The sequence below is a fragment of the Cannabis sativa genome, chromosome 6 (assembly GCF_029168945.1).
Source record: "Cannabis sativa cultivar Pink pepper isolate KNU-18-1 chromosome 6, ASM2916894v1, whole genome shotgun sequence".
Lineage (NCBI taxonomy): Eukaryota > Viridiplantae > Streptophyta > Magnoliopsida > Rosales > Cannabaceae > Cannabis > Cannabis sativa.
The window spans coordinates 44,852,316-44,874,909 of record NC_083606.1 but is presented as its reverse complement, the minus strand read 5'-3'; the positions used below and the strand labels follow the sequence as shown (position 1 = coordinate 44,874,909).

Here is a 22,594-nt window from a genome sequence, read left to right as displayed (position 1 = left end):
TATAGATACACTATTAATTATCTATTGTTATAATCCCAATAATCAATGATCCTCTATAGATGATCTACATTGCATAGGGATAAAATTACTGTTACACCCTTTCAATGTATTTTATCCTTAAAACACTTGGTCACCCATAAATGATATTTTAGTGAACTAATATAAACACTAAAATGAGATCTCAATCATTTATCTCTATTCAGCCAAGCTCGAAGGAAATCACGTTTCACTTATAGAAGCTATAGATTGCATATCTATGTTTAGCGCTCTCACTCAATTGCACTACCGTGTTCCCAAAATGTACGTATCACCCTGACCAAAAAGTAGGCTTACCTAACAAATCAAAGAACACGAATAGCACTCTTTAGATCGAACCTAATCATGTCAGGATTAAGATCAATTGATCTAGGATCAACTAGGCGATATTGAATTGAATAGACATTACGGTAAATTTATCATATCTAATCAAAGTTTAATATCGGTCTCTTCTAATGTATACTCCATACATCCGATACTTGTAGTCTTTGCCAATGCCCTGGAAAGGACATAACACTTATCCAAGGTGTAAGTATACATATCGCTGATTATCATGCCAGTCTAAATCTAGTGAACTGACAAATCAAGGAATTAAACTTTTGAACATATAATCATGATTATATTCCACTGTGCTGACAACACTATAATCATGAACAAATACATATGTTCTGGACCTAATAGAATTTATAATCATGAAATAAATCATGTGAACCATGAAACATAAAATGATTTCTGATCTTTATTAATTAGTAAATCTGATTATATTGAAATGGGTTTTATTTAGGGCACAAAACCCAACAAACTCCCACTTGCACTAATATAAAACAAAAAGTACATTTCAAATAATCTCAACATCTTGATATCCAAATCAAGTATAGTATGTAGTGTACTCTCCGTAATAGGATCTGACAGGTTGTATTCAATACAACCTTTCATCCACCATTACATTTTCTTAATCACAAAATCCTTGATATTGTGAAATTCCTCTCTATATGTCTACTCTTTTAGGGATACTGGATTTTTTATTTTTGGCAACTACTTTTGCGTTAATAAGGAAGTAACACTAGTAGTTAATAAATGTTGGAACAATGCCAAAAATGTATAGATTTTTCCTTAGACTGAATAAGTATCTTTCCTACCACTTTAACATTCAGTCTCTCTTGTAGAGTTAGAGAATTCAGATAGGTTTTTATACTTCTCTAAAATCACTACTCCACCCCAGAGTAATCACCATCTCATCAGCAGACTTTCTAACACTAAGGCAAGTCTAGAAATCTGATTTTGTGTAGTTTAAGAGTATTAGATATACCCTTATTGACTAACATATATAGTTCCTCTTCTGGATCTTAAGATTCACTTGATTGTCTTCCAATGTTCCTTTCCTAGATTAATCTGATACCTACTCATTACTCACACTCAACAGTAGGTGTCTGGTCTAAGACATACTAAAGCATATCTGAGACCTCTCACTGTTGATTCAAGGAATCCTTTCATGGCTTTATCTTTTTTGGAATAGTTGAAACTTTTCCTTAGATAAATAAAATCTATATCTAGAAGCCGAGAAGCTTCTACAGATTGCCATTAGAAAAATTCTCCAGCAACTTACTAAAGTAAGTTGCTTGCACTAGAGTAAGTAAATTACCAGGTATACCACAAGCCATAGGTTTAGATAAACTCAAACCTTTACTACTTGGAACAGGATGTTTTGTTAAGTCCATTGAATACACTTACTAACAAAATTTGATTTCTTGTCCTTGTAATAGAAAACTTTTGGTTGTTCCATGTGAATGGTTTTAACCATAGTTCTCTTGGCTTTAGTTCTTAGTTCCTTATTCTGACAATCCATTACTTGTTTAAACTAACAATGGATTTTAATCACAAGTGTCTGCCAAGTCATAACAGGGTAAGTTCCTTGAAACCTTCCCACTAGGACAAGGTACCATGGATTTTTTCTAAGAATACTAAATGGTATTGTCCTCTTTGGTTGTGTCAAAACAACAGAGGTAGTGGGATCATGATATATCGAATAAGATGATAGAATACTTTTGGAATCAAGAAAAAAATATCTCCTCTACTTTGCTACTTTGTTTTCAAACTTAGTCATTTCTTAGAACTGTAGTATTTGTTAAAACAAACACTTTCATATCTAATGACTATGGAATGGTCCACCCTTAATCACTTAGAATAGATATCAAACATGCAAAGCTTAGTTAACGGTTCTAGCTTCTCTTAAGATCACGATTAGGTCATCCATGAATCTAGTAATAGTTTATACTAAGTACACAATTATTCCATTATTCTGAAAGTTTCCTATCATTAGGGTATAGGCAACGATTAGTAACTAATCATAGACCTTATACTATCATCAAAATGCAAATCAAATTTCTGGGAAGGTAAGTTTGGATATAATTCAAAAATTAACTTAATGATCTTTGAACTGCGCAAATCTACCAAATATTTCTCCACCCCTATCAGTTCGCAAGATCTTTAACCACTTACCTTAATGATTTTCCACCATTGCTAGAAATTCATGAAATTTTTCAAACATTTCAAATTTCTTTGAATAAGGTAAAATCTACAGTGATCGTCTTAAGAATATAACGAAAACTCATATCCACCCCTGACTGTACATCATAAGATGATGTTACTTTCAGTAGATATAGGCATATTGACTCTTTGCAGAGAATGATCTTCTCAAAACCACTATGAACAAGATAAAAATACCATAGATTTATAAAATATGTGGTTGTGATCTTTCGATGACTTAGGTCTAGTTACATTAAAGAGTTCTCAGAATAGTGCAAGTGAATCCTGGTCATAGAATTCTAAACTCATATTCCATACTTTAACATACATTTTGAGTCCATTGATAGAAAATGGATATTAAACACTTGTGAAAGTTGAACTGTATTGTATTCTAGAAATAGAAATATAAAATTTCTATTTGGAATCTAAAATTTAAAGTCAAAGTCTTAAATTTATACCAAATATACAATGAGTAATGATTCTAGCTTGGACCACCACTATTAATCTAACTCTAACTCTAATTTGCCTAAAGTAAGCATATATAAGTAGGAGATTCTAAGATCAAGGATTATATCATTTCGGGATAGAATGTCAAGATTATAGTCATCTGTGCCATTCAATTTCATAAAAGAAAATAGAATGACATTAAAAGCAAATGATTTATAAACCATTCATCCAATGATATATATTATTTAAGCTAATTCTAAATGAATAAGCTAAGAGGAAAAATAAAGGATAATTTCGATTAAAAATAAGAATCCAACGATGTCCCGATTAGCGAGAGTCAAAGTTATTCTTATTTTTATAAACTTCTTCATTGTTTCATATTGTAAACACTAGTCTAAGGTGTCATCTATTGATGAACAGCTGGATGTTGCATTTACAAATATTTATCTATCGAGATCTAACACTATTATATTTGTCTAATGGATGACAATCCATTAGGGATTTGTCCCATTAAAAACAACAAGCCAAGTTAGACCAACAATGAAGATTCGAAATTTTAAACTACAATTAATAATAGAAAATAACATGGTTCAATATAAATTCACACACAATTCAAGAATTATTAAGCATTGAGAAAATAGGAATGACAAGCGAAAATACTAAAATATACAATCCTAAATAATTTCTAAGGTCTTCAACAAACTGATATAAGTGTCTCGTTTAGGCGAGAGTCAAAGATACCATTCATTGAAAAGAGTTGTCAGATCATCTAAAATGATAAACATTCTAGCAACCTTTTATTCGATCAATATAAGAATCCAGCGTTGTCCCGTTTAGGCGAGAGTCAAGGTCATTCTATCTTATGAGCTTCCACCATTGTTTCATACTTTTGTAAGTCTTACTAATAGTCGCCACTATTAGGGTGATCCATACTAAAAATAAAATACTTACAAATAATACTTATCTTTCGAGATTCTACGGCGTTAAATTGCTAATGAACGTTCCTCCATTAGGGAGGATTACTCACTAAAACAAGAACTATGTAGAACCAATAATGGATATCGAATATCCTAAAATAAAGCTCATTATTTAAAATGTATTTTCTTCTAATATTTATTTCAATTTATTTATTTTAGATATATATTTATTTAATTAAAATTTCCAATTTAGAATAAAATTCTAAATATAAATTTTAATTCAATACTTATAAAATTATACTTAGATGGATATGAAAAATAAAATGAATTATTTTCCATCTTAGTAATAATTTTCAATAAATATTTAGAAAATTATTCAATTTAAGTTGTATCAAAATTAATTTAAATTAATTTACAACTCAAATTTAATTTCTATATTGGTACGCAGGATTGGACTGGATTGGACTGAAAAGGATTGGACTAGACTGGACAATATTGGATTATGCTGAAAGTAATCCTGTGTTTGGTTTAAGAATGGACTGGACTATTTTATTTATTTTCTTTTAGAAAAAAAAAACTTAAACTAAATAAAAACATATAATAATAAATTAAAATTAAAATATATAATAATAAATAAATATAAATAAATAATTCGTAGCAAAAAAAATAATATATCATATGTAATTAAGAATATATCATAAATATATAATAAAATATTTTGTCATATTTTTTATTTAATAAATAATTAAAATAGTAAAATAAAAATACTTGAATAATATAAAATTGTTTATCTTAAACACTAATTTAATATAAATATTAATTTTTCAAAAAAATTATATAAATTTTTTAGTAATTTAAAAATAATATATAATTTTATTGTCATACTTTTTTTTTCTTAGAATCAATTTAAGTAACTATTATTTAATTAATAATATTCTAAATTTTAAAAACTTATGTATAATAATTCAAAATTATACATTTTCACTAATTTTAATGAATAAGTTTTTGATAAAAAAAATGTATAAATAAATGTGTGATAATTATTTCCTTTAAATTCTAATTAAATTTAAAATATATTAATAAAATTTAAATTAAAAAAACGATAAAAAAAAAATCTCACCTGCATGGGATTATTTATCCCACCCTGCTGGATGGGATAAATAATCTTAGACAGATGAGGTTAACTGGATTAGTTATCCAGACTTCTAACATGCCCAAACACTTGATTGGACAAATTAGTCTGTCTAATCCAATCCAGTCCTGCGTACTAAACGGGCCCTAAATATATATATTGCATTTCAAAAATTAATGTATTTAGAATAAATTCAATTTTTAAAAATGCTATAAAATAAAATAAAATAAAATAAATCTTGAAAAATTATTCTAATTTTATGTTGATCCAAAATTAATTAAAAATTAATTTTCGACACAAATATAATTTTCCTATTTAATAAAATATTTGAGAAAATTATCAAAAATTTAAGTTTCATGATTAAAATCAACTTAAATATAACTAGAAAAATACTTCAAGCAAATAGACAATAACTATATAGACTTTGATTGACTAATTAATTTATTTTCTAATTATAATATATTTTAGTTCATTTATTTTAATTAATCATTTAAATGAAAAATATAATGATTTAAGTTGGTCTAAAGTTAAAATAAATAATTTTCAACTTTAATCTATTTTTCAAGAAAAATTCAAAATTTTCTGCATTTAAATAAAAAAATACAATTTCGAATTAAAAAAAATGATTAATAAAATAAAAATAAAATATATATTGAAAATTATTCAAATTTAAGTTGTTCTGAAATTAAAATTTCTAACTTAAAATAATTTTTTATTTAATTAAATATTCTGAAAAAAATAATATTTAAGTATCAAGAATGAAATCAACTTAAATGTTTAATTTTCAATCCAATTAAATGTATTAACTACAAGAATTAAATAATCAAGTATAATAGAATCTCAATTATTAATTCTAATTTAATATTAGGAAAATATTCTTTATTTAAGTTGCTCTAAAATTAATTAATAAATAATTAATTTTTTACTTAAAATATTTTCCTAATTAAATATTAGAAAATATAACCAGTACTAGATATTACTATCTAGAATATATTTCAATTAACCAAGTGTTTTTCTAAAATTAACTTTACAATATTCAATAAAAAATAAATTTCACATATATTAAAGGTAATTATATTGCTAATTCAATTTTAATTAGGTTAGACTAATATAATTAACCTAATACAATTATTTAAATAAGGCAAATGGGCCTTCACAATTGGGGTGGTTAATGTGAGGGAGGGCTGGGTTCAGTATGTCGTACCCACTGCTATTGGCCCTCTAACTCTCACACAAGGCCCAAAGGAGAGGTGATAACTCTATGGTATAGAGTTATTTTTTATGCTTTAAAGCTGAAAATATTGTGAGGAGAGTAGTGAAAAATGTGTTTGGTTGCTTAATTTTAAGTAGTTTTAGTTTAATTTCTAGTTAGGAAGCTAACGTTCGAGTCTTGTAAAAATTATTGTGTTAAGTGTGTTTTTTTTTAATTAAATGTTGCTTATTTGTTGTGGGAAAGAAGAATTAATTTGTTAGGAAAAAGGAAGTGATGCGAAGGAAGAAGTGGAACTAAAGCTGAAAACTCGACAGAAATGCTGAAGCAATGCTATAGCATTCTGGGCAGTTTGGGAACTAACGTGGAAAAAGTCTAAAAAACGACTTTCACTTATCCACATCAGCAAATTCGTCCCAGTCACTCAAAATGCACCAACTGGCTGTTATGGAAGGAAAGAGACTTAACCTAGTGGGCCAAAGTGGAAAAAGATTGGGCTTCCATTTTAGGTGTGAATTTTGTACCCTAGAAACCCAACAACTAAAAGAGGAGAAAAGAAAGTACACCATCATCATCCTCCATAACGTGAGTAGCTGCAATTTTTTGAAGGAGAGTAATTGCAGAAAGTACACAGTTGAAGAAAGAAGAGAGGGGGACCAAGCTTTTTGTGTTTGAATTTTCTTTTACCTTCTCTTAATATTGTGCTTTTCCTTTGTCTTTTCTTTGTGCTTGTACTTAGAAATTAAAAGAAACTTGTTGACTAAAAAAAGGGCAGCAGCCATGGTTAAACCATTTCAGATTTGGATGTTATTTTTTTATTTGAATATGAGCTAAACTATTAAGGCTTGAGCGGCTATGAACTCCTATGTTGGGTATGGTTAATTTTAAAGCTTACTTCAGTATTTTTGCCTTTGTTCATTCAAGTGAGTTCTAATTTTTATTTGATTGTTGCTTCTTGGCCATTAATAACAATTTGCTAAGCTAGATCTTGTTCAGGAAGGGCTAGATCTAGTAGTTCAACTTGAATGGAGCAAGAGGAATCCTAGATTTAGGTTTTTTTTTCTTTGTAAGTGGAATAGGGATATTTCATTTACCTTGCATAACTTAAAAATTGATGCATAATTAGTGTTCTCTAATCTGGTTTGATATAGGAATATATGAAACTAGGTGTTAGAACTTAAATTGTGAGTTTTGGAAAATTCTCACAAACACATAGGAAATTTTGTTATCTCTGGCAGGAATGCTAAGGTAATGTCGTAGCAAACCAGCATAGGAGTAATTAGCTATTCAAGCCACTTTTTCCATATTATATTTTCTTTCCTCTTTGAAAGCATTCTTCTAGCAACAATAACATTAATTTTAGCATGTTTAACTACTGTCATTTTGATTTTGAATCATTGCTCACTCATTTTCATGTTATTTCTTTTTACTTTAAGTTGTAATTAGTTGGTTTTACAAGATATTTTTGTTTGCAATCCCTATGGAGACGATCTTACTTATCACTTTATTACTTGTGTGACTACGTATACTTGCGTACTCAATTTTCACAACAAGTTTTTGGTGTCGTTGCCGGGGATTGAAACTAAAAATTGTGTATTATCAACTATTTTGCAATATATTTTTTGGTTTGAGGTGTTAATCCTTTTTTGGTGCGCTGAATTTTTCTTTTTCAGGTGTAATCTAGTGCATGAACGAGCAAGAAGAAGACCTTGAACTTGCTCCTACTGACCCCAAAATTGAACGCACTTTCAGACAAAGGAGAAAGGAATAAAAGCCTAAAAAACGTTGCAATATGAATGATGGGTTTGAAGTTGGGGGTGCTCATAATGATGCTAATCCTATTGCTTTGGCCGATGATAGAGCCCAAGCAATAAGAGAGTATGCAGCCCCTATGTTCAATGAGCTTAATCTGGGTATTGTGAGACCCAAAATCCAAGCACCTCACTTTGAGCTCAAGCCCATCATGTTTCAAATGCTCCAAACGGTTGGTCAATTTGGTGGGTCGCCAACGGAAGACCCTCACCTCCACATTCACCCATTTTTGGAGGTGAGTGACTCTTTCAAGCTACAAGGAGTAAGTGAAGAGGCTTTAAGATTGAAGTTGTTCCCATTTTCTTTGAGGGATCGGGCTAGAGCATGGCTTAATACTCTTCCTCCCGATTCGGTGACTAATTGGAATAACTTGGCTAAAAAATTCTTGAGAAAGTACTTTCCTCCAACAAGAAATGCAAAGTTTCGAAGTGAGATCATGTCCTTTCAACAATTGGAAGATGAGACTACTAGTGACGCATGGGAAAGATTCAAGGAGTTGTTGAGAAAGTGCCCACACCATGGTATTCCTCATTGTATCCAACTTGAGACATTTTACAATGGTCTCAATGCGGCCTCTAGGATGGTGTTGAACGCTTCCGCTAATGGAGCCATTCTTTCCAAGTCTTACAATGAAGCTTTTGAGATTTTGGAAAGGATAGCTAGCAACAATTATCAATGGTCAACTAATAGAGCTCCTACAAGTGAAAAAGTAGCGAGTGTTCTTGAAGTAGATGCTTTGACTGCTCAAATGGCCTCAATGACCAACATTTTGAAGAACGTGAATATGGGAGGAAGTGTACAACCAGACGCTGCCATTCAAAGGACAGAAATTTCTTGTGTGTATTGTGGTGATGGGAATACTTTTCAAAATTTCCCTTCAAATCCAGCTTCGATTTGCTATTTGGGTAACCAAAACTTCAACCGGAACAACAATCCATACTCAAACTCCTACAATTCGGCATGGAAGCATCATCTGAATTTTTCATGGGGAGGTCAAGGAGCAAGTTCAAGTGGAGTAGAAGCACAAGGAAAACAATCATTATACATTCAGGGGTGGATATGAGTTTTCGTTATATTCTTAAGACGATCACTCTAGATTTTACCTTATGCAAAAGAAATTTGAAATGTTTGAAAAATTTCATGAGTTTCTAGCAACGGTGGAAATCGATTAAGGTAGGTGGTTAAAGATCTTGCGAACTGATAGGGGTGGAGAAATATTTGGATATGCAGTTCAAAGATCATTAAGTTGAATCTTGAATTATATCCAAACTTACCTCCCCAGAAATTCGATTTGCATTTTGATGATAGTATAAGGTCTATGATTAGTTACTAGTCATTTCCTAAATCCTTCTAGGGATATACCCTAGTGATAGGAAAATTTTAGAATGATGGAATGGTTGTGCACTTAGTACAAACCATTACTAGATTCATGGATGGCCTAATCGTAATCTTAAGAAAAGCTAGAGCTATTAACCAAGGTTAGCATGTTTGTTAGCTATTCTAAGTGATTAGGGGTGGACCATCCCATAATCATTAGATAAGAAAGCATTTGTTTTAATAAATACTACTTTTCTAAGAAAATGACTAAGTCTGAAAACAAAGTAGCAAATAAAGGAGATATTTTTCTTGATTCCAAAAGTGTTCTATCATCTTATTCTTATAAGATGATCTCACTACCTCTGTTGTCTTAACACAACCGAAGAGGACAATACCATTTAGTTTTCTTAGAAAAAATTCACGGTTCCTTATCCTAGTGGGAGGGTTTCCAGGAACTCGCCCTGTTATGACTTGGAAGACACTTGTGATGAAATCCATTGTTAGTTTAAATGAGTAATGGATTGTTAGAATAAGAAACTAAGAAGAAAATCCAAGAGAACTATGGTTAAAACCATTCATATGAAACAACTAAAAGTTTTCTATTACTAGGACAAGAAAGGAAATTTTCGTTAGTAAGTCTATTCAATGGACTTAACAAAACTTCCTGTTCCTAGTATTATAGGTTTGAGATTATCTAAACCTATGGCTTGTGGTATGCCTAGAAATTTACTTACTCTAGTGCAAGCAATTTACTTCAGTAAGTTGCTGGAGCATTTTTCTATTGGCTTTGACTTCTAAAAATAGATTTTATTTATAAAGGAAAAGTTTCAACTATTCCAGAAAAGATAAAGGCCAATGAAAAAAAAAATCCTTAGGATCAACAGTGAGAGGTCTCAAATATGCTTTCCTATGCATTAGACTAGACACCAGCTGTTGAGTGGGAGTAATGAGTAGGTATCAAATTAATCCAGGAAGGAACATTGGAAGATAATTAAGTGAATCTTAAGATTAAGAAGAGGAACTATATGTTAGTCAATAAGGGTGTATTTAATACTCTTAGACTACACCAAATTAGATTTCTAGACTTGTCTTAGTGATAGAAAGTCTGCTGATGAGATGGTGATTACTCTGAGGGTGGAGTAGTGATTTTGGAGAAGTGTAAATACCTATCTGAATTCTCTAACTCTACCAGAGAGACTAAATGTTAAAGTTCCAGGAAAGACACTTATTCAATCTAAGGAAAGTTCTATACATTTTTTGGCATTGTTCCAACATTTATTAACTACTAGTGTTACTTCCTGACTAACACAAAAGTAGTTGTCAAAAAGTAAAGAATCCAGTATCCCTAAAGGAGTAGACATATAGAGAGGAATTTCACAATATAAAGAATTGTCTGATTAAGGAAATGTAATGGTGGACGAAAGGTTGTATTTAATACAACCTGTCAGATCCTATTACGGAGAGTATACTACTTATTACACTTGATTTGGATTTCAAGATGTTGAGATTATTTAAAATGCACTTTTTGATTTATATTAGTGCAAGTGGGAGTTTGTTGGGTTTTGTGCCCTAAATAAAACCCATTTCAATATAATAAGATTTACTAATTAATAAAAATTAGAAATCACATTTTATGTTGCATGGTTCACATGATTTCTTTCATGATTGTATTTAATGTATAAATTCTATTAAGTCCAGAATATATGTTCAAAAGTTTAATTCCATCATTTGTCAGTTCACTGAATTTAGACTGGCATGATATTCAGCGATAGGTATACTTACACCTTGGATAAGTGTTATGTCCTTTCCAGGGCATTGGCAAAGTTTACCAGTATCAGATGTATGGAGTATACATTGGAAGGGACCGATATTGAACTTTGATTAGATATGATAAATTTACCATAATATTTATTCAATTCAATATCACCTAGTTGATCCTAGATCAAATGATCTTAATCCTTCCATGATTAGGTTCGATCTCAAGAGTATTATTCATGTTCTTTGATTTGTTAGTTAAGCCTACTTTTTGGTCAGGGTGATGCGTACATTTTGGGAACATGATAGTGCAATTGAGTGTGAGCGCTAATCATAGATATGAAATCTATAGCTTCTATAGGTATTTAGAAGTGAAATGATGATTTCCTTCGAGCTTGCTAAATAGAGATAAATGATAGAGAGCTCATTTTAGTGATCATATTAGTTCACTATAATATCATTTATAGGTGGCCAAAAGTTTTAAGGATAAAATGCATTGAAAGGGTGTAACGACAATTTTATCCCTATGCAATGTAGATCATCTAGATCCTGGTAAAATAATTCCAACAATGTTCTCATGTTTGAGGGACCTGGTTGGACTGTTTGTCTGTGGTCTACCTATCGGTAGACCCTGCCCGACCTGTCTGTAAGTTTTCCTTGCAAAGGATCTCTTATCAGATGCTCACCTCTCCGGACAGTTCTGTCATTGAATCGCCTTAATAGGTTGCTGACCTCCAAATTACATCAATTCAACTCTGCCTAGTGGGCTCAGAGGATGGCCTCTTGGTCATCCATCGACTTTAGGAATTCTCGTCTCTACTGGACGAAAGCATTAAAAATAACAGCGCGTGTTTGTTATGGGTCATGATGAAGCTAGTTGGCATGACCCTAAATCTGGCCTACCACTTCTCTAAGACTAGCCAGCTCAAAATCATCCTACAAGTCCAAGCGAGGCTTGCCAATAGATGGTTCGCCAAATCCTAGTCCTGTTTCTCTTGCGTAGAATCGTGGAACAGTCTCAGTTGCATTATGTGGAGGCTATTCCGGGTGGACAGGGTCTTCTGTCTGGGATGCTGCTAGTGGTTTGGTCCTAAGCGGAAAAACTTGATCATTGGGATTTGTCGAATTAGCAAGATCAACAGGATTAGTACGATTTGTAGGATTGGTAGAGTTGGTAGGGTTGACGGGTTATCTGTACTAGGAGGACCACGCACACCAAATCCACAACCATAGGATCCTGAGGGGTATCTGAAGGAGTAGTTCTTCTGGTTAGAACCATGATGATTAATCAAAAAGAGATGGATGAAACTTGGATTGCAGCTCTCAATGAAAGTACCGAAATGTTGACTTGAAATTTAGTCAACTAACAACGGATCCTTATTAATTGCTGATTATCACCACGTGTAAATAAGAATATAAAATGGTAAAAATAACACATGAATTTATCGAGGTTCGACCCCCTTAATGAACGGGTAATGACCTACTCCTCTTTTAGTTGTATTCACTCTTGAGATAATACCATGCAGATCACAGGTTAAAACCTTGTAATTTCTAACTATGACTCTCTTTAGTATTACAATTGTGACAACAATGTGTTAGAAATCAAGAATTGATGAGATCTTGAGAAGAACTTATGGAGAAACTTGACTTAGTGTCTAGGAAGCATAAATGGCATGTGATGTTCGAGGGAGAGAGGCTATAGGCGTGTAGCTTCAAATTGAGGTCCCTTTTCATGTGATCTCATGTCCTTTATATTTGTAGGGCTTACAAAATATCTCAATTCAAATAGGTAAGGATATCTATTTAAAATAGAGAAAATAACATCTTTTTTATCTTATATTTGAATTACAAAAAAAAAAAAAAGATAACTAAATCCCTACAATATAGTTTTAATATCTTGAGGGAATATCCCTATCTTCATGGGTTGTTGGACCTGTCTCGCAATAGTAGGTCAGCTTGATAATCTTTTAGAAGGCTTGTTGTGGACCCCGCAACTTGTTTAGTCTATTAGGAGCTGTCTGCACATTTTGGCCGGCCAACTCTAATTTTGGGGGTTATTCGGACTCCTCTATACAACTTTATTGTTCAGCTTCTTTGTACAACTTTGTCGTGCAGCTTCTCCATATAGCTTTGCTGTCCAGCTTGGCCAGCCAATATTCCTTGGTCGGCCAAACCTCCTTAGTCAGACAAACATCCTTGGTTGGACAAACCTCCTTGGGCGTCTAGCTATGGTCCGACCAGGATCTAAAGACTTGTCTTGTTTGACTTTATCTTGTGATCTTGACATCTTTAGAGTTCATGAACCGTACAACACTACCCTGGCCAGTTCATGGTGAGTTGTCTTACACTTGTCTCTTGTGGGCTGTATGCTATATAGCCTTTTGCAAGCTGTAAGTTGTCTGGCCTTCGAAAGGCAGGCTGCCCGACCTTCTACAGGTTGTAAACTGTCCAACCTGTTGGACATCCTGCTAGGGTTCTGCCAATACTTGTGCACCTCTGTCTTGTTCTTGACTTGGGACTGCATAGAGTGCATTTGTCTGATTATTGACAGTCTGTATTCCACGCGTCTTTTGTTTTGACTATGAGAACATGCCACGTCGAGTGGATAAAAATTGAGATAACAACTTATATAAAAATACATTTATTCTTCAGTTTGTTCCTTCAAATTAAAATAAAATATTATTACTTTGACAGCATGATTTGGTCAATGTGTTTTTCTTCAATCTTCATTGATCAACTTAAGAGTCACTTTTGATTCTTTGTCATGATGTGTAGTATGTTCTATCTTTTTTCCTTCTAAAAAACAAAAGAAATCAAGTAAGGTGGGTTTGGTTGGAGGTAATGAAATGGAATGGAAAGAAAATAATTTTTATTTCATTCTTTTATTTGGTTGCATTTTAAAGTATTAGAATGTCATTCTAATGGAATGCCCTTTCTACCATTTTGGTGGAATAACTATTCTATTTTAAAATAAAAGGAAAGATCATTCCAATATAACATGAGAAAATATTTAATGATTATTTTATCAATTTTTTAGGCATTTTATATTTTATTCTATTCTATTTAAATTCTTATTCATATTTCTATTCTTATGTTTTCATTCCACCCAACCAAACGCTGAACAGTATAGATTTCATGATTGAGAATTGAGATCCACAATGAAAGGTTCATCTGTCCAACAGAGTAGCTACTTTCTTTCGTGGATTACCTTATTATTATTATTAGAGTAATTTGCGGTATAAATACTTAAGTTTATCTTCCAGTTGCAATTTAATACCTAAGTTAAAATTTTGGCGACATAAATACCTTCCGTTACACTTTCAGATATTTTGTAGGACCTTACTGTTATCTTGCACACTGGATACCAGATGGCATGACACATCATTTAAAATAATGCCACATCATTTAAAATAATGACATATCATCTTATTAAATAGCCACCTAATATTAACCATTAAAGTAAAAAATTAATTTTACTTCAAAATAAATATTTACATAAAAATTAATTTAATAATTTTTTAATAAAATCTAAAATAAAAAAATTAATACAAAATCAAAAATAATTAATCTAAAATATTAACTAAATTCTAAGTAATTTTAGATAAAAAATAAATTAGGTACAAAACAAAAACTAAAAACCCTAAATGTATCGAACTAGTCGGGGAGAGAGAAAAAGGTGGCGGCTAGACATTTTTCTCCGACCACGAGCAGCGTCCGGCAAAACCTTCTTCTCCGACCACGGGACGAGCCATTAGCGTCGGGGAGAGAGAAAGTGTTGGGCGAGACGTTCTTCTCCTACCACAGCAACCAGCCATCGTTGATCATTCCGAGCCATGAGATTTGAAAGGGTTCTCAGGAGAAATTGTGGTGTGGGGCTAAAAGGTTTTGTATTTGTTCTTTCAATTTTAGAGAGAGAAAGCGCCGACTTGATAGAGAGAGAGAGAGAGAGGAGACTGTTAGTGTACTGTAGTTGAGTGTGGTGACAGTTGGGCCATTTAGACCAAGATATTTTGTTGAATCAGATTTTGGGATGGCTTTAGTGGTTGAAATTTGAATGAATGATTTCATAGAGCAGGGCTACCTGGTCAAAATTCTTAGCCATGGAGGTTAAGACCTTAATAAGAGAAAGAGAAGGGCCAATTAGAATTGAGGAAGAGGTAAACTTTAGATTTCGGATAGAATCATCTTTAATTAGTTAATTAATTTGTTCAAACTTATCTTGTCTCAGCTTTTTAATCAATTGGGTGTTGTCCTCTAATGTGAATTTCATGTGATGAAAATTTATTAAACAGTGAGCATTTGCATTAAGGAGGATCTCAACTGAAGGTTTTGCAGAACCAAATGGCACTCATGAGCATTGGGCGCTATCGATGGCTGGTTACCGTGGTCGGAGAAGAAGGTCTTGCCCGACACTTTCTCTCTCCCCGGCGATAATGGCTCGTCCCGTGGTCGGAGAAGAAGGTCTTGCCGGATGCTGCTCGTGGTCGAAGAAGAACCAGCCGCCACCTTTTTCTCTCTCCCCGACTAGTTCCATAGATCTAGGGTTTTTAGTTTTTGTTTTGTACAAAATTTATTTTTTATCTAAAATTACTTAGAATTTTGTTAATATTTAAGATTAATTGTTTTTTATTTTGTATTAATTGTTTTATTTCAAATTTTATTATAAATTTATTTAATTAATTTTTGAAATTTTTACATGAAAAATCCTTTTTGCACAATTTATTACAAAAATACTCCTACACGCCTATATCAACTTTTTTACTTACAATGTTGGTTTTATTACACAAATACCACTTAGTCATCATTTCATGCACATACACGTGTGCTTTCCCCATCCATCATCAATCAAATCCTACTCTCTTCCCTCTCTTTTTTCATTTTCTTTTCATTTCATTTTTCGATTTTTCATTTCTGTTTCTAACTTCATTTGAATACAAGTAACCTCCCTTCATAAGATTAACCACCCATTATTGATCACGTTTTTCCCTCTTCTTTTTTGTTCATCCACGTAATTTCAACTCCCTCTAAGCCCACGATTTGTCAACTGTTTTTCCCTCTCTGTTTCAGTTTTTTTCAATTTTATTTATAAGATGGCAATCACTCATTCATCATCATCCCCTTCTCTAGTTCTCAAACAAAAATCAAAAATGGGCAAGAAATCTTTGGCCAACAAATCCAAGGGTAAACGCCCGATCATTGAAGATTATGATTCTGATTTTGAAGCTCCAATGCCCAAGCGTGGGAGACCCCATTCTTCGAAGAAAACGAAGCTTAACTTGGAGGAGCACACGGTTCCAGAAATTTCTGGGAAAAAAAATCTTGCATCTGCTGAAGATCGAACTCAGGTTGGTTTTTAGTTTCATTATCGTTTCCCCCTTTTCCTTCATTTACACTTTACCCAGATTTTTGCGTTTTTATGTTCATTCTGCTTTGTGTAATTTTAGGGTTTCATTTGCACATTTCGTTTCATGTTTTTAAATTTTTTAGTTATTTATTGTTGGTTTTGAACATTTCATTTGGTTCTTCTCTGGGTGTTGTTCTTTAATTTGGTTTTGTTTTCTTTATTTTCAGTGTTTTTTTGTGCTTACAGGTTATGTGTTTTGTTTTCGTTTTTAGTGTTTTCAATCAGTCATTTGTAGTTTCTTATAAGTTTTTTAATAGTTTGATAATGGTATGTTTGATGTGTTTTCGATTTTCATTAGGTTTAGTTGTTTGCTGTTATATTTTAGGTTTCAAAACGATTTTCAAATCTTTGCTCTATATTTTTCTATAGTTGTATCTGTTTTGTAGTTTGTTTGTTGTTTGTATATAGTTTTATTGTTCTTTTCATACTGTATTTTTCGATTTCCTTTAGGGTTTGTTGTTTTCTGTTTTTTTTACGTTTCAAAACGATTTCAGGTCTTTACTGTTTTTTTCTGTGTAGTTGTATGTTATTGGTAGTTTGTTTGTAGTTTGTTTATAGTTGTATTTCAGTTTTTATACTGTTTTATTCACAATTTATAATTTATTGTGGCCATTTTTGTTATGTTGCAAGTTTGGGACTACAAATTTAGTCCTTCTGATTTTTATAGATCTAAGTGTGTATGCACCAGTGTTTATTCCGTGATAGATAATATTAAGAACACTTTATCTGTTAATTTGCTTTCTTTGTTTCGTCAAACTCAGTTTGGGCATTTTCTGGATATGCCTGAGTTTGTTTTTCATCCGCAAGTCGTACATAGTTTATTACTAAGGGAAGTTTTCCAGCCCAATCCTAAAGAGTTTTGGGCTAAGGTTGCTGGCCGTTGCATACGGTTTAGTGCCGAAGAATTATACTTGATTTCTGGATTAGATTGTTTCGGTGATTGCAACAAGTTGTTGTTTTCACAGGAAACAAATCAATTGGTAGAAACATGTTTCCGTGGTGTAAAAACTATTGACCACAAAGCCATCGAGGATGCTTTTTTGGGTAGTCGGTGGGGTTTGGATGAGTCTCTTGGTTTGAAAATGGCTGTTTTGTATTTCATTCAGTGTTTTCTTCTTAGCAATACTCCTGACAAAGAAGTGTCTAGGTTTGATCTAGATGTAGTGGATAGCGGTCGGTGGGACGAGTATTGTTGGGGTAGGAAATCATTCGAATTGACAATTGACTCATTCAAAGGTAGGATCCAGCATGGGATTATTATGAAAAATAGGAAGGCAGAGAAGGGAGGCCAATATGATGGCTGGTATAGGGCATTGGGATGTCCTTGGGTTTTCACGGTTTGGTTTTATGAATGCTGTCCTGCAATGGTGAGCTCTTTCTGTAAGAGAGTTTTATCTTCTATTCCAAGGATTCTGAACTGGAGCAACACCATCGTCACCAAAAATCCAACTCTTCGAGACTTGAAGGGCAAGATTTTTGATTTACCTTTGGACAATGTAATTTACAGTTTCTTTTCAGTTTTATTTATGTTGTTAATTTTTAGTTTTTCCAATTGTTTTAATTTTTTTCATATTATGTTTGATTATGCTATTCAGTTGAAGATAAAAAACATGCGTCCTACTGATGAAGAGAGGCAGCAGCTTCAACTTGACGGTTTATTTCTCGATGAATCTATTGATGACCGTGGTGTAGCGAAGCAATCCTTTGAGGCACATCCCAAGTTGTGTGATTGTGTACCGGATATGTTGAGCCGCTGTATGTTTCAAGCCATGTTCGCGTGGTGTAATAACCTGAACAGTAGTTGTAAACATTCAAGTTCATCTCTTTTATAACAGCAAGCGCATGAGCACACGGTAACTCATCAAGTTGGAATCTGTTGCAACTGCATGTTTTCTCCTTGAGGTTGATGACCCATGATCTGGTTAGTTCAACGACTTCGAACATGGTCTCGTTTATTGGTTTTACCTGCGGATTAAGTGTAAAACTGTTAATATGTATAACAACGGCAAACAAACTATTAAGAAACTATAATGCAACTAAAATATTAAACATTTCATTACATTTTCTGTCAATGAGTCCACAAAGTTATCGACTAATTTCTTCTCTGCTGTAGGTGTTAAAAATGTTGTTGTTTTCTGTGCTTTTTTCCTGTTTGTGTATGTCCATTGTTGAATCAATGCTCTCAATGACTCCATCAGTGTTGTGATTGGTAGCTCTCTAGCTGCCAAGTTTGCTGCATTTAGAGATTCAGCAATGTTTGAAGTCATAGTTGAATACCTGTTGTTTTTGCAGTGGTATCTTGACCATTTGTGGTATCCAACTTGTTGTAAATATGGTCTTACACGGATGTCCAAGCTGTCCAACTCGCTCATATGGTATTCAAATTTCCTCTCTGTGTATGCTCTGGTACGGCGAAGAATGGTTTATCCAGCTTGCTTGCATTCTTCTTGAAGGTTGCTTTTAGGTTGCTTAACAGGTGGTATACACAATAGCAATGTGTGATTTCTGGAAATACTTGACAAGCTGCCTTACTTATGCTCTCATGTCTATCTGAGATCAAGCACTGTTCCTCTCTAATCCCATATGTTTCTCTCACTTTTGTGAAAAACCATTGCCATGAGTTATTGTTTTCTGAATCCACAACAGAAAAAGCTAGTGGAAAATTGTGCCCATTTGCATCCTGTGTACAAGTAGAGAGCAATGTACCTCCATATGTTGATTTAAGGAAAGTTCTGTCAACAACTATTATTGGTTTGCATTTCTTCCATCGTTTTATTGATGCATCCAGTGCGACAAACAAGTACTTGAAGCTGTTGTCATCCTCTGTTTCCATGTGCACTATTGTTCTGGGATTAGTTTTTTGCAACATGTGCAAAAAACTGGGCAGCAACCTGTATGATTCGTTGGCTTTTCCTCGTAATCCTTCTTGCGCGTGCTCTTTGCTTCTCCATGCTTTCATGTAGTTCATTCTCACCCCATACTTGTGTTTCATTTCTCCTCTGATGTCTTGTGGCGTTTGAGTTGTTTTTATGTTGGTGAACCGTGGCTTGATGTAGTTTCCAATCAATTTCGTTGTAGCTTGTTTCTTGTCGGCAAATCTGATGTTTAGATCACAAGTATGTATCACCTTTCTGTCGTACTTTCGAATGATGAATGACTTTGTTGGCCCGTTTCTGGATGCTGTTAGTGCCCACTTGCATTTTGGATCCAAACAACAAATCTTGTATGTTCTTGCACATGATTTTTTAACTCTGAATTGGAAGTTGTTCCTAATTGCATAGAAACCAAGCACACTCTGCAGTGTTTCTTTGTCTTTGTATATTTGTGCTTCTTCTATTTCAGGATGATGCGGATCTGTGATTAGTAGTTCGTCATAATCTGTGATTTCTGGTTTCTTTTTTCTGTTGTTTTCCAGTTGCTCAACCATCTCCTCTGCCACAAGTTTTGCATAGTCCATGAAGTCAAAACTTTCTCCCCCAATTCCGATCGTAGCTTCAATTATATGTTGTTGATTTGTTGAGTCTTCTGTTGTTGCTGCATTGTATTCGATTGGTTGGAAGGCGCTTGTATGTGTAATTAATGAATTGTCATTTCCCAAGAATGATGCATTGATGGTTGTTGTTGGGTTGTTGATGACATTCACACACATTGGGTATGTTGTGAAGTCGGGGTCTTTCAGTTTGAGTTGTATGTAGAAATGCAGGCTTTGATCATCCTTTATCCTCAATGGTTGGTATCCTTCCTTCACTTGATATTTCAGTTGCAAAACAGTGTTTTCTTGGTTGCACTCCAGGACATCTTTGAGTTTCTGTTGCAAATCTTCATAGTTACAATTGGCTGAAATGTAATGTCCACTGGCTTCATAATTTTCATAATTCATTCGATCATCGAATTGTCCACTGTAGAAGACTAGGAATGGAATGTCTTTCCTTTCCTGTGTTTTTGCAATGGTTATTAGTCCGAGGCAACGAATTTTAAAACTGGTTTGATTCTGTTATGAAATAGAGTACAAACTTACTTCTATCTCTGTCCCTTTGTTCAAGCATTGTATTTCCTGTCCTGATTCCTGATTTTGCCATTTTTTTGTTGTTAATAAACTACAAAGAAACGAGAATAAAACTATTAAGAAACTTCATTTAAATTTTGGGAAACTAACCATTTCTCAAACTGTTCTGTCCTCTATCTTTTCCAAAATAAATTCCTGCAAAAAAAAACGTAATGAAACTATTATTAAATGATTATGCAACTGTAAACCAACTTAAAAACTACAATTATATCCCCAAAATTACATAGTTCTTACTCATTGTCATTTTTCATCATGTTTATTCGAATCAGATCGATTTACAACTATTATAAAACTAATTTGCTACCATTAACATAAATCTTACCTTGTATATATGCTAGCTCTTGGTACTTGTCATTTGACACTTCTTCATGATTTCTAAACTATTTTAAAACAATAATGCAACTGTAAGCCAACGCAAAAAAATTAAAATACCTTATTAGTATCACGTGGTTCCTTAATCAGAATCAGTTCTTGTTTATTATTTTTACCATATGAATTTCCTGTTGTACACCAGTGAATCAACCAGAATGCAACTGCAAATGACGTGTATCATTGTTGAAAAAAAATTTCAGTTCATACCTTTTTTTTTGGATTTGAGGGGGAGCTCCAGATCTGTTCAATACAGATTTACATTGCTTCAATCTGAATTTTTGATGCTCGTTTGAGTGATATTGCACTATAAAAACCGAAATCAAATGTTGAATTTCAGTTTCTCCACGGTTTTCCTGGTCTTTTTTTTTAAAAAATTTCTGTTTAGATCCTTGGATTTGTTCGTTTCCTATTGAAATTCGACAGAATTTACGGTTGTTTTACGTTCGATCTGGTTTCATTCTGGTTGCGTAGCCGACTGCATCGATGGAGGTTCATTTATCCTCTCCGTTTGTGACGTGCGGCTGAAGGTAAGGGCAAGTGGTATTTTTGTAATATTTTCATTTTGGGCTGTACAAATGTTGATTGGGCCGGCCCACAGTATTGTTGTAATATTTTACCATTTTTAGAATATTCCTGTTTTTTTCCCTTAATTTTTATGTAAATATTTTTTTAAAGTAAAATTAATTTTTACTTTAATGGTTAATATTAGGTGGCTATTTAATAAGATGATATGACATTATTTTAAATGATGTATCATGCCATTTGATGTCCAGTGTGCAAGATAACAGTAAGGTACCTACAGAATATCTAAAAGTGTAACAGAAGGTATTTTATGCTGCCAAAATTTTAACTTAAATATTAAATTGCAACTCGAAGATAAACTTAGGTATTTATGCCACAAATTACTCTTATTATTATTATTATTATTATTATCTTTTAGAATGGGAAAATAAAATAATGGAAAGGAAACGTTAAAATTTTCTGTACTGCAACCCAAATGTCAAAAAATAAAGTGAATGCGTTCACACGAATCACCATTTTCCAACCCCCATTTAATGTAATAGAGGATTTTGTGTTATTGAAAATAAAATAAAATAAATGTTTTTTTTAAAAATAATAATAATAATAATAAAATAAATGTTAATAGGTCACTGGTGTTTAAAAATATTTCTATAATGTCTTTTAATCAAATTTGGAATGTGCGGCGATTCTCTCATCAATGAAAAAGAAAAAAAAGTATTCATACCTTCAACTTTGGAACAAGATTGGCTTAAAGGAGTAGGACACCTTGAGGCGCAAGAAGAGAATAAGGAAGCTTTAATGGAGAGTTTTATTGTAATTGTATACATTTTCCTTTTCCCACCTTAACTTTGTTCTCAGACAGAAAAGGTACAATTTGGACAAATTTCACAAATCTATGCACCAAATGCTAAGCGTGAACTCATTGTTTTTTAACATCATTAGTGTCCAATACATTCTAGAGAAAGCTTTCTACAATTGGTTAGCCATATTTTTTAAAAATTATTTTCTTAAATTATATGTAATCCGATACTTAATTACACCAATAACAATATGATACCGAAAAGAGTGTTAAGCATCA

At 32.8% G+C, this 22,594-nt stretch overlaps 2 protein-coding genes and 1 non-coding gene across 4 annotated transcripts; 2 read left to right on the top strand and 1 right to left on the bottom strand.

Moving 5' to 3' along the window:
* The first annotated feature begins 8,060 nt into the window (after positions 1-8,060).
* LOC115695219 (uncharacterized) lies at positions 8,061-9,143 on the top strand. The gene has a single exon (XM_030622302.1). The coding sequence runs from the start codon at positions 8,061-8,063 to the stop codon at positions 9,141-9,143; it is 1,083 nt and encodes a 360-aa protein (XP_030478162.1).
* On the bottom strand, positions 8,499-8,605 carry LOC115696034 (small nucleolar RNA R71). Its single transcript, XR_004007635.1, has one exon. It is a non-coding gene; the product is annotated as a small nucleolar RNA R71 (small nucleolar RNA).
* Positions 9,144-14,783: 5,640 nt separating the features above from the next.
* Positions 14,784-19,177, top strand: LOC115725618 (uncharacterized). Of its 2 annotated transcripts, XM_061117270.1 has the most exons (3): positions 14,784-15,309; positions 15,445-18,052; positions 18,152-19,177. In XM_061117270.1, exons 2-3 carry the CDS (start codon positions 17,177-17,179, stop codon positions 18,386-18,388), a joined length of 1,113 nt encoding a protein of 370 aa, XP_060973253.1. In that variant the 5' UTR covers positions 14,784-15,309; positions 15,445-17,176; the 3' UTR covers positions 18,389-19,177. The 2 variants fall into 2 exon arrangements, with proteins under 2 accessions (XP_060973253.1, XP_060973252.1); XM_061117269.1 differs by having other exon boundaries at positions 15,445-19,177.
* Positions 19,178-22,594: the final 3,417 nt, after the last annotated feature.

What these genes read in the sequence shown, in the direction of transcription:
- LOC115725618 (XM_061117269.1), top strand. Translation starts at nt 17,177, where the DNA reads ATGTTGCAAGTTTGGGACTACAAATTTAGTCCTTCTGATTTTTATAGA.
- LOC115695219 (XM_030622302.1), top strand. Translation starts at nt 8,061, where the DNA reads ATGAATGATGGGTTTGAAGTTGGGGGTGCTCATAATGATGCTAATCCT.